We start from the raw sequence: 12,351 nt of genomic DNA, 5'->3' as shown, positions 1-12,351 counted from the left end.
CATGGGCTGATGAGTACTCTGCTGAAGACTCTGGCGCCCTCTTTAGCTCAGGGCTCTCTCTGCACAACCCAGCCACACTGGCATCGCCCCTTCCCAGCTCCAGCTGGAGAACTGAAAAAGCTCATGACACTCTCTTTGCTCATGCCAAGGTCTGGAAACTTTCTCCAGACAATCAGCTAGGCAACTGTAGAACTTACCTCATCTCGTTCCCACCTCATGGGGATCACTGTCTTTCACAACCTGATAATGTCTGGAAAATCATTGTTTTAGGTATTTTGAGTGTTTCTTGAGTTGTTTCAAGTAGGAGTGTAAAATTAATCTTTGATTACTCAATCTTGGCTGGAAGGGGGAAGTCCTTTAGGTTTTCATTCATACAAACACACATATGTGGGTTTATATGTGTGTATATATGTAAACATAACAATACAGGAATATTATCTATACACATATTATATATGGAATAGTTTGATTAAAGAGTAAGCGTCTCCCTCTGTGCCCCATCCATCCACTCCACACCTGCCAGCCCCAAGCTCTGTCAGTCTGGCACCATCTCCTGTGTATCTCCCAGAAATGTTTGTGTGTGTACAGTTCCATCTACATCTATGCAGGTGGTATTGCACTGCCCTCACTGTTCTGTACCTTGGTTTCATCACTTAACATATCTTGGAAAACTTTTCTTATCAGCAGCACAAGACTGATTTATGCTTTTTTTTTTTTTTTGAGATGGGATTGCTCTCTGTTGCCCATGCTAAAGTACAGTGGGTTTATCACAGCTCACTGTGACCTCAAATTCCTGGGCTCAAGGGATCCTCCTGCCTCAGCCTCCCAAGTAGCTGGAACTACAGGTGTGCACCATAATACCTGGCTAATTTTTCTATTTTTAGAAGAAACGGGGTCTTGTTCTTGCTCAGAGTGGTCTCAAATTCCTGGCCTCAAGCAATCCAACAGCCTCAGCCTCCCAGAGTGCTGGTATTACAGGTGTGAGCCACTGCGCCCGGCTCTGACTACTCTGTCTATACTACAGAGTATTATCTGTAGAATGTGTGTTCTGAATTTTATTCAGCTGTCCCATATCAGGGATATTCTGTTAGTTCCGTGTTTTTCATTGCTGCTATCAAGGCTGCACCGTGCACACTTCTCTGTGCATTTTAGCACACATGTGTGTTTATGTCTGAAGGGTAGATTTCCAGAAAAATTACTGGATCACTGGGGGCCAGCTAAGGCCAGTGTTCTACGCACCAAAAGATTCCTTCTGAAATTTCACACCAAAAAAGGAAAAAGGTGATAAGATCCCTGCCTGCCACCAAGACTGCCACACAGCGCTGCTGGCTGGAGTTGAGCTCATGACTCTTGTCTCAGATTCTCCTCTCCTTTCTTCTTGGGTTTATCACGATTTATGTGGTGCTCATGGAGCTCTGGTCTGGGTGAACAGGGACCGGTCAGGCCGACTGGCTGCTCATGGCTGGTTAGAGGATGCTGAGTGCCACTGTGCCACTGAGTGTCATAGGGCTCAAAACCAGGAGATGCTGTTGTCGTAGCTGTTGCCACCCACCTTCCATCCCTGGCTCCCAGGAAATGCTTCTTCAAAACACAGACCAGTCCCCCCTGAGTCAAATGCCAGCAAATTAGATGGTCGTCATCTTACTACATGGCTCGCAGGGAGTGCTTCCCCACCTGCCTCCAGCCCCGGCTGTGGGCTTTCCGAGGTGAGAGCTTGTTTCTTTATTCCTAGATGCTCACGCCCAATCTCAGGCACAACATGTGAGCAAGCACATCGTCACATACCTCCATTCTCACACGCACACGGGCAACTCATCCCTACACTCTCACACATCCACACGCTCACGTCCACTCTTTTCACACTGATGTGTTCAAATCCCCTCACTCATTCTCCTACAAACTCAAACGATCACTTACACACATTCATGCACCTTCACCCGCACACTCACATTCTCTCACCCACACAGCCACACCCCCTCCTTTCACACTCTTACACGTACACACTGCTGCCACACCCCCTGGCTGAGAGTGAGGGCTCAGTGAAGGCTGAGTTATGTTGAGAAAACCACACTAATACTCAGCAATTCTCCCCCCCCTTCCTTTCCCTGCAGCCACTTAGCAATTCCTTTAAATGGATCAACGCTGGGAATTATTATAGTAATATGTTCTCATGGTTAAAAATACAAAATGTACATAGAGCACGCCTGGAAAGTCCCCCTCTTGGTTCTGTGCCAGATCCTCCCACATTGTGACCTTTCCAGCATGACCTGTGCTCCTGCAGGGAAACGCCACACTCCTCCCTGTTTTTACCCACGGGACAGGGTGTTGGGACGCTCGCCTCTCCTGGCATGACTCGACCTCATCGAGGTCTGCACAGTTGTTATGCACGTGTCAATATTCTAGCCCTGTGCTGTCCAGTAGGTAGCCATCGGCCACCTGTGGCAATTTCAATGAATTAAAATGAACCAAAATTCAAAATTCCATGACTCAGTTGACTAACCATGTTGCCCCCATGGTCAGTGGCCACCACATCCCACTGAGCAGAGCAGTATGTTCCCAGGACAGCACTACCTTGGTCGTCACTGACATCTCGGGGCTTTCCTTCTGCAGACAGGTGGGTTTCACATCAGATTTGCAGATGAGGAGCTGAGGCAGCTGTCTACAGACTGTGCAGTTTGCAGGTAAAGATGTCAGTAAAATAGGCCTGGTTAACCTCAAACCTGGAGTGGTCCAGAGTGCAGGAAGCCAAGTGGGGGCAGAGGATCAGGAACCCCACTTGTGGAGACAAGAGAGGTCTCCCCTACCCTTCTCATGAAGCCTCCTGTTCCATTGTCCACAGCAGGTTGGATTCTGCTATCCACTGGGCTTCTTAGAAACAGAATTTGTGGCTCAAAGGAGTAGGACGCTGGCCCCATATGCCAGAGGCGGTGGGTTCAAACCCAGCCCCGGCCAAAAACTGCAAAAAAAAGAGAAAGAAACAGAATTTGTTTTCAGCTGGGCACCTGTAGCTCAGCAGCTAAGGTGCCAGCCACATACACAAGCGTTGGCAGGTTTGAACCTGACCCAGGCCTGCTAAACAATGACAACAACAACAACAACAGCAAAAATACCCAGGCATTGTGGCTGGCACTTGTAGTCTGAGCTACTTGGGAGGCAGAGGCAAGAGAATCACTTAAGCCCAAGAGTTGGAGGTTGCTATAAGCTGTTGACACCCTAGCACTCTACCAAGGGTGACATAGACTCTACCGACTCTGTTTCAAAAAAAAAAAAAAAAAGAGAGATTTGTTTTGTATTAACATGATCTAAGAGCCTTGGAAACAATCTTTTAGCAATGGACAAGGGTCTCTAAGTAGCCGCATACCAGTGTGTTTGACACCCAGAGGTCATTTCAATAAATAGCTTCCTCTTCTCTACAACAACATTTTCAGTAATAGTTACATTTTGGGTTAATTTTTAATTTTGACACAATAAACAAAAGCAGAATACATTTCAATTTTAAAGATACACATATTGTTTGAATTCAGTAAAACATTTCATATAAAAACTACAATTTTCACTTTCTAAACAGCAATATTACACCACACAGATTACCCTCTGACTCACTGTGTGACCCTGAGATAGATTCTTGTCTGTCTTTACAGCAGGAAAAAATGCACATAGGTTATACACATACCCACACATGGAAACACACATGCATGTAAGTACATATAATGTTTTGTCAAAATGTAGGTCTATAATATATATAAAGTCAAACATCAGGTATTTGATATTAATTCTTTCCTTCCAGGGGCCCTGCCCTACTTGAGAAAATCAAACCAGAGCCCCAACCGTCAGACAAGTTCAGTTTCTCTTATGACTTAGTTTCACTTTGTGGACAGCAGGCTTTGGGTGGAATTTGTCCTCACACACTCCCCAAATCCTCCAAGCAAGTGACCAGGTGAGCGAGTGAGGCCCTGGACACTCCCAGCCTACAGAGAGATGTCCACCCCTCTGGAAGTCACCAAAGGACATTTTTAGGCCCTTCTTCATGCTTTCGTGAGGCCTGCTCCCCCCCACCCTGCCCCAGCAACCTGTAACTGGCACCAGGTGGGGAGCTTGGGAGCTGAGCTCATGCCTGAGCTCCCTCATACCCGCAGCAATGGGGCTCCCAGCCATGTCAGACAGGCAGGAGTCACACCTGGGCGGGATCCCTATGTGTCTGAATCAGGAGCCAGTATCAGCCTGCAAAGCCAGGGAACAGCATATCTGCAGGTAAAAAGTACATGGTGATGAAACATGTAACCGAGGCCCACAGGAGGGGAGACTTTCAAGATAATACCCAAGTAAAAACTGCACAGGCTCTTTGATCAGAAGCTTCTGAAGTTATGCTCATTGATTCTGAAGCCTCTTCTGAAGTTATGCTCACACCCACCCAGGAATGCACGGCAAGGATGTTTATTGCATTTACCATCCTGCTAAGGGAGAGCAGCTGGGCGCAAAGGGCCGCATCCTATGTGATTCCTTTCCCAGGGCATTTGTCGGGGATGGAGGGCCCATTGGTTGCAGGGAGTGGACTCAAAGAGGCTTCCTAGGGTGAGAGAAGTGTTTTAATCCTGGTTGTGGGTGGTGGCATGCCCGTGTGTAACTATGTGCTGAGGAGTGTGAAATTCACTGGGTGAAAATTAGACCTCGACAAAGTTGACTTTAAAAAGTCGCACGCGGAAGAATATTTATTGCAGCAGTGTTTACAATAGCAAAATCCAGGGAACAACTTAAATACTCAGCTATGGAGAATAGCCAAATAAATAATAGCACTGTCTGAATAATGGAGTAGTATGCAGCTACCAAAGAGGAAAAGATAGATGAAATGGTATGGTCTCCAAGAGCCATTGTTATATAGAAAATGGTACATACGATATTTATTACTTATGTTATATACTTGTACACATGTATGTTGTATTGTGTATAGAAGATCTCCGGGAAAATCTGGTAATAACAGTTCTATCTGGAGAAGCTACAAGGAGCCAAGGTTCAGGAGAAACCCTAAATTTCACTTTATAGTTTTTGGTATTGCACAGAAAATTATTTTACCATAAACATTTAGTGCTTAAAAAATACCCTGAATCTTTTTGGTCCATTTTTGTGCTGCCCTCTGCCTGCACGCACCTCCTGTGTGTGACATCTCATCTTAAAGGATCAAGCAAGGTGTGTGTTGCAAGCACCGAGAGGGGCGAGGGCCCACTTGCTGGTCTTACCCCACCCTGTAAAACGGGGGTGTCCATTTCTTACAGTTTGGCTGTGAAAATAAGTATATGTAAAGCCCAAGTGTACAGAAGGTGCTTAAGAAATGCTATTTCTCTTCACCCTCTCCACCTTAGTCCTCTCATTCCCACTCTTAGGTCTTAGGCAATTGGGAAGAAAATTGCCATTGAACATCATTTTCTACTGACAAGGACCATTTGAGAGTTAGATTCTTCTCTTTCCCATTGTGCAACCATCTGGTCTAACAGCTTGCTACTTTGTGGCTGCTCTCACAGCCAAAGGGAGGGAGGATTTCTTGGTACAGTAAAAATACTGTTATAGAATATAGAATTGAATGATTTTTCTGAAATTATACCCATTCATTCATTCATTTGTGCGCTGGATGCTAGGGATTTAACAGTGAGCAAAGTAGACATGGTCTCTGCCTCATGGGGCTCCGCATCCCTTCCTCTATTTTTTATTTATTTATTTATTTATTGAGACAGAGTCTCACTCTGTAGCCCTGGATAGAGTGCCATGGCACCAGATTTCAAAGCAACTTCAACTCTGGGCTCAAGAGATCCTCTTGCCGCAGCCTCCCGAGTAGCTGGGACTACAGTTACCAGCCACAACACCCAGCCAGTTTTTCTATTTTTAGTAGAGACAGGGTCTTGCTTTTGCTCAGGCTGGTCTTGAACTCCTGAGCTTAAGTGATCCACCTGCCTCGGCCTCCTATAGTGCTGGGATTCAGGCATGAGCCACTGTGCCCAGATAGCCTCCTTCTATTTTTTTAAAGTCAGGTTTATTAAAGTATAATCTATGGATAGTATAATTCACTTTTTAGTGGAAAGTTCTATGGGTTTTGACAGAAAGGTTTAATTGTGTAACCTCCACCACAATCAAGTACAGAACAGGACTGTCATCCCTTCTCTAATTTTCTCCTGCCCCTTGTGTAGAAAACCCTGGTCCCACCACCAGCCCCTGGCAACCACTGATCTTCCCTTGTCTTTTCCAGAACATCCTATGGATGGAATCACACAGGATGTTATCTTCTGAGACTAGCTGCTTCCACTTAGCTTAATACATTTGAGATTCACTCCTGCTGTTTTGAGTAGTATTGCTGAGTAGTATTCTGTGATATGATGGATGGGCCATTTTATGCCACCTTGGGGACAAAGAAAGAAAGAAAACTCCTAACCTTGACCAAATTAGTGCTAAGCTAATTGAGTCTACTGAGTGGACTACATTAATTTTTTTCCCATAGGACCAAGTCAGGTCTAGCAAGGCAATTCAGTTGGCACTTCACAGAAAGTGCCACTTCCTGCATCCTGAGTCGGTAGATTGTATTCATTTGTTGGGTTTTTGTTCAATGTGGACAATATGCCCCCTGCTGGCCTGTCAGTTAACAAGGGCCCAGGCTTTATGACACCAGTGCTGAGTCATAGAGGTTCTGCTAGTCCCTAAGGGAAGCCCTTTCCCCTTTCCTGGTGATGCCTTTGCCCTGTTGGGTAGAGTTTTACCAGAGTGGGGCTGATAGGGGAGGATGGAGTTTCTTGGGACCACGCAGACCGCCAGTTACTGTGGTCCCAGGAAGAACTGCGGCTTGACCCCCCTTCCCCCTGCTGTGCAGGCTCCCATGGTCCAGGACTGCTACCAGCCCTATTACCTGCCCGGCTGTCGCTACCTCAACTCCTGGAGGCCCAGCCTCTTCTACAAGATCTCTGATGCCCAGAGCTGCGCGGAAGAGTGCCCCAGCGCCCTGCGGCCGCCCACCATCCTGCCCGCGCTGCGCTCGGCGCTCTTCTGTCGCTACAGCCCCAAAGATTGGGACCAGTCCAACCAGCTGCAGCTGCGCGGGGCCGAGGCCTCCCGGCTGTGGGCCGGCCGGCTGGGGGGTGACTCCATGCGGCTCATGCAGGACAAGGACCAGCTGACGCGTCAGATGCAGGAGGGCACCTCCCGGAACCTGGGCCAGAGGCTGTCGGACATCAGCTTCTGGAAGTCGGAGCTGAGCTACGAGCTGGAGAGGCTTCTGACCGAGAACCACAGCATGGACACGGTGAAGAGGAGGCTGGAGTGCGCCGCCGACGAGGTGAACTGCCCCCTGCAGGTGAGCGCCACGGCCAGGTGGGTGCGGTGCTCACTCTCCACTTCTCTTGGCTGAAGGTCAAGGTGACAGGCACCTTGCAGACTGGTGTGAGTTGCATCCTATTATATGATCAGTTTTTTGTTTGTTTGTTTGTTTGTTTGTTTGTTTGTTTTTGAGACAGAGCCTCAAGCTGTCGCCCTGGGTACAGTGCCATAGCATCACAGCTCACAGCAACCTCCAACTCCTGGGCTCAAGCGATTCTCTTGCCTCCAGCTCCCAAGTAGCTGGGATTGCAGGCGCCCACCACAACGCCTGGCTATTTTTTGGTTGCAGCAGTTATTGTTGTTTGGCAGGCCCAGGCTGGATTCGAAACTGCCAGCTCAGGTGTATGTGGCTGGTGCCTTAGGTGCTTGAGCCACAGGTGTCGAGCCATATGATCAGTTCTTTTTCTGCTTTTTATTTATTTATTTATTTATTTTTGAGACAGTCTCACTCTGTTGCTGTGGGTAGAGTGCCATGGCATCATCATAGCTCACAACAGCTTCAAACTCTTGAGCTCCAAGTGATCCTCCTGCAACTCCAGTTTCCTGATTAACTGGGACCATAGGTGCCTGCCATGATTTCTGGCTAATTTTTCTTTTCTTTTTTTTAAAGTAGACATGGGGAGGGGTTCTCGCTCTTTTTTAGACTGGTCTTGAACTCCTGAGTTCAAGCAATCCTCTCTTTTTGGCCTCCAAGAGTATTAGGACAACAGGCCTGAGCCATCGTGCCCAGCCTATATGACCAATTTTTAAGGTAAAAATATAATCTTAGACAATTCAGGATAATCCCACAAATCAGGTTGAATTTTCTTTTCTCCTTGGGTTACATCAAAGTTGCAGAAGTTTCATCAGGACACTATGTGCATGCACATGAGCTTGTGTGTGCATGTGGGGTGCATGTGGGGTGCATGTGTGTGCATGTGGGTGCCATATGTGTGCATGTGGGTGCATGTGTGTGCATGTGGGTGCATGCATCTGTGTGTTCTGGACCTTAAGCATGTACTTAAGACACAGGCAGTCCTGGGTTACGAATGAGATAGGCTCTATCTATAGGCTTGCTCAGAAGTTGAATTTGTATGTAAATTGGAACAGATACATTTACCTATTACCTATCAAAGCCCCTATTTGTAAGTACAAATCGTATGTCAATTAGCTATTTGTAACTTGGGACTTACTGTAACAGTAAGTGTGAGCTGTACGTATGTCAGATGTTTGTTTCGGGAACTGTTGTAACTGCGTCATTTTTCTCTGTAATACTCCCTCTCTAATACACTCTATTATTGATTGGTTTGGCTTTTTTCCCCCACTAGAATACAGGCTCCACCAGGGCAGAGATTTTTGTCTACTTTGTCACTGATGTAATCAAGACAGCTGCAGGGAACCTATAGGTCTGTGTGTGGGGTTCCTTAGTGACCAGTGTCTGTGCTGATGCCTGTTGTCTAAACAAACATTTTCACTATATTCCCAGCCTAGGACTGGGAAAGGCATGCAGTAGGCATTCAATAAATATTTGTTGAATAGTAAATGAATATGTGAATGTGGATATTCCTGATACTTCCTTGGTCTTCCAGTCTCCAGGCACATCCCAGGTCAGTTAGGACAGCATTTGGCTGCAGGTAACAGATAATCAGTGACAGTGGCTTAGCCATGATGAAAATTCTGGAGGGAGACAGATCAGGCTGCTGTAGCCTCAACGGGATGCCAGGAGGACCCCAGGCTGTTCTCCCTCTGCTCTGCCACCCACAGCATGTGGCTTTGTCCCATGGTTCAGGCTTACAAGGAGGCTTCCTATTTCACGTTGTGCTCCCTCCTTACAAGGAGCCTCTTCTCATGCAGGAAGGTGTGGGTGGGGCAAAGAGCAAACACATCAGCTGGGTCTGTCCCTTTTTATCAGGGAATATGTTTTTCCAGAAAGCCCATCATGTGTTTCTGTTTTTAGCCCATTTGCTAGAATTCAAGTGTTTCTTGTGGAAGGGGTTGAGTGGACACCATGTAAGGACCAGCAGCCTCTATGGGACTCATGCCGGCCACAAAGGATGATGTGCTGCTGCTCCCTGGCGTGGGGACCTCCTGCCTGGAAGCCTCCTCAGCGTCTCTGCCGCTTTCTGGGGGCTGGGACTTCTTCTTTTTTTTTTTGCAGTTTTTGGCTGGGGCTGGGTTTGAACCTGCCACCTCCAGTATATGGGGCTGGCGCCCTACTCCCTGAGCCACACATGCCACCCGGGGGCTGGGACTTCTGTGGTAGAGGTCTGCCTTCAACATCCCTGGGAGACCTGGCACAGGTTGCTGCCACTCTGGGATTTGCAAACCCATGTAGGGGAGCGGGGGCCCACTGTTTCTCTCTGTCCCCCCACCCCTGATTTTCTCTTGGGAGGAGGGTGGTCAAAGTTGCTTCTCAAAGACCTATGGCAGTGTCCCAAATCTATCACTTTCTTCTTTTACTCTCTCTTTTTCTTATTTATTTATTTGAGACAGTTTTACTCTGTCACCCTTGGTAGCGTGTCATGGCGTCATAGCTCACAGCAACCTCCAACTCTTGGGTTCAAGTAATCCTCTTGCCTCAGCCTCCTGAGTAGCTGGGACTATAGGCGCCCACCACAATGCCAGGCTAATTTTCAAAACAGGTCTCACTCTTGCTCAGGCTATCTCAAACTTGCGAGCTGAAGCAATCTGCCCGTCTCGGCCCCCCAGAGTGCCAGGATCACAGGTGTGAGCCACTGCGTCTGGCGTCCCTTATACTCTATTCTCTCTCCCTGACCTATTTGGAAAGCCGGGCTCTGCCTGGTCACATGTAGCTTCCTCTGATGTGGCATGTGGTGGCACAGAGATCAGAGATGTCTCAAGTCTATCTCTTGAACTTCCCCTCAATCCAGGCAGTTTCTCCCAGGACAATGGTGACCACATCCTTTCTGATCTCCCAACTCCTGCACCCACCAGAGTGGTGATCCCAGAAATTAACACCCTAATTTCTGAATTCCTCTGCCCCTCCCCAATCCTGCTACTGCTTCTGCCTCACCTTTTCCACCCTAGCACACAGGTTCCTGTTACTCCACTGACCTCAGGGCCTTTGCCCCTGCGGTTCCCTTTTCTCTGTGCACTATTCCCACTCACCTCTGCATCTCTGCTTCTCAGGATTCAGGTCTTTGTCTGTCTTCTCTTTAGAGAATTCCTTCCTGGCCACCGTGAAGGTTATTCCCCATCCACCTGCTCACAGCACCCTGATTATCGTCCCTGCAGCCCTTGTCATGGTCAGAATGATCCAGTTTTTTTATGTGTGTTCTCTCCCCTCTGTTGGGACACAGGCTGCATGAGATCAGGGACACTGTCTGTCTAGTTCACTGTGCTGCCTCCAGTACCTCAATGGCGGGTAGCTCAGAGAAGGGCTCCGTATTCCCTCTCCTTTCTGAGTTCCCAGATATATTTGCACCCCAACATCTAGACCTTAATGCTCCTTTTCCTTCGTGACGTTGCAGACTGGAGGCCAATCGCCGTTCTTCTTCAGTCTCCCGCTGCAGAGTGCCTCCTCTTCTCCTGTCTTCTCTGCTCAGGTCTCTATGACAGCAGAGACCCAGGGCTATGTGGCCAGGTCACCTGGTCTCACGTGGCCCTGACCACTTCCCAAAGCTGTGCCCCCACTAGGAGCTATTCAGAGAGGGCTTTGCATGCGAACTCACGGAGAGTATTTGTACTAGGAGCTATCCAGAGAGGGCTTTGCATGTGAACTCACAGAGAGTATTTGTGGGCAGCATTCTGAGTGCTTTACATGTGTCAAGCTGACTTAACCTGCACGATGAACCTGTGAGGTGTGCACCAATATCACACCCATCTGCAGATGGGGAGGCAGGGTCGGGGAAGCTGAGTGATTTGCCCAAGTGCACATAGTAGGAAGTGGCTAAGCCTGGGCTTGAGCTCAAGAGGCCACACAGAGGACAGCAGCCCAGGCTATCTTACCTGAAATTATAATGAGTTTTATGCTATTTATCGTTACACTTTGGGAATTACAGTCCGTTCCCAGGACCCGGCTTTCTCCACATGGGCCTGGCATCTCCTAATGCAGTGGTTCTCAACCTTCCTAATGCCATGACCCTTTAATAAAGTTCCTGTGGGTCACGACTGAACCACAGGTTGAGAACCGCTGTCCTAATGCATCAGCCAAGGCATCCCACAACTCCACTGAGGGGCAACAGAGGCAGAAGCCCACCTAATGCAGTGACAGGGTCCCATATAGCACCCAGGGTTTTCAGAGAAAAGAACAGATCGTGGAAAAGGGAGACCAGTGCCATCCCCTCTCAGGGTCTCCAGACAGGGAGAATACGCTCTTTCCTGCTGTTCCCTACAGGTGGCCCTGGAGTGTCTGTACCATCGAGAGAAAAGGATCGGGATTGATTTGGTCCATGACAATGTGGAGAAAAACCTTATTCAGGTAAGGCAGTGGTTCTCAACCTTCCTAATGTCGCGGCCCTTTAATACAGTTCCTGTGCGTTGTGACCAACAGGTTGAGAACCGCTGGGGTAAGGGGTCTCCAGGGTCTGCCCAGGCCCCCGAGGGAGGCAAGTGGGCCACCCTGTTAGAAAGGTTTCTGAGTTTCCTGTTGAGAGTAGAAGCCATGTGTCATCTTGTGGAAACTTAGAGCTCAGGAAGCATGGGTGTGGGCCTGGGTTGCAGTTTAAAAACAGGGAGAAATGGAGTCATTTGACTCTCAGTCTTTTCATCTCCAAAATGGGCATAATAATATTAATATGCCAATAATAATTTAAAATGCTAGTGTTCATTAAGCACCTGCTGTATGCCATATGCTGTACTACTTCAAATACGCTATTTAATTTAATGAAAAATAATCTAGACGTGAACACTGGCACACAGTAGGTGCTAATTTCTTTTTTTAAACTGGAGGCATATAAAAAGAAAAGAAAGTAAGGCCAAGGGTGTGAGGCGTCCTCAATCAACCCTTAGTTTCTGGCCCTGGGGTCTTGTGGATTGAGGATTGAGGTGGGAGCCCCA

At 47.8% G+C, this 12,351-nt stretch overlaps 1 protein-coding gene across 1 annotated transcript in view; it reads left to right on the top strand.

The window, feature by feature from the left end:
* The first annotated feature begins 6,678 nt into the window (after window positions 1–6,678).
* The window catches only part of TEKT5 (tektin 5), a 43,743-nt gene continuing 38,070 nt past the window's right edge, over window positions 6,679–12,351 (top strand). Inside the window, exons 1-2 of the mRNA XM_053556103.1 lie at window positions 6,679–7,330; window positions 11,690–11,773. Coding sequence (XP_053412078.1) covers window positions 6,764–7,330; window positions 11,690–11,773 — 651 coding nt within the window. The 5' untranslated portion in view covers window positions 6,679–6,763. The remainder of the gene's footprint in view (window positions 7,331–11,689; window positions 11,774–12,351) is intronic.

Source organism: Nycticebus coucang, chromosome 12, assembly GCF_027406575.1.
Source record: "Nycticebus coucang isolate mNycCou1 chromosome 12, mNycCou1.pri, whole genome shotgun sequence".
Taxonomy (NCBI): Eukaryota; Metazoa; Chordata; class Mammalia; order Primates; family Lorisidae; genus Nycticebus; species Nycticebus coucang.
The sequence above is the reverse complement of the archived record's forward strand: the minus strand, read 5'-3'. Positions and strand labels throughout refer to the sequence as shown.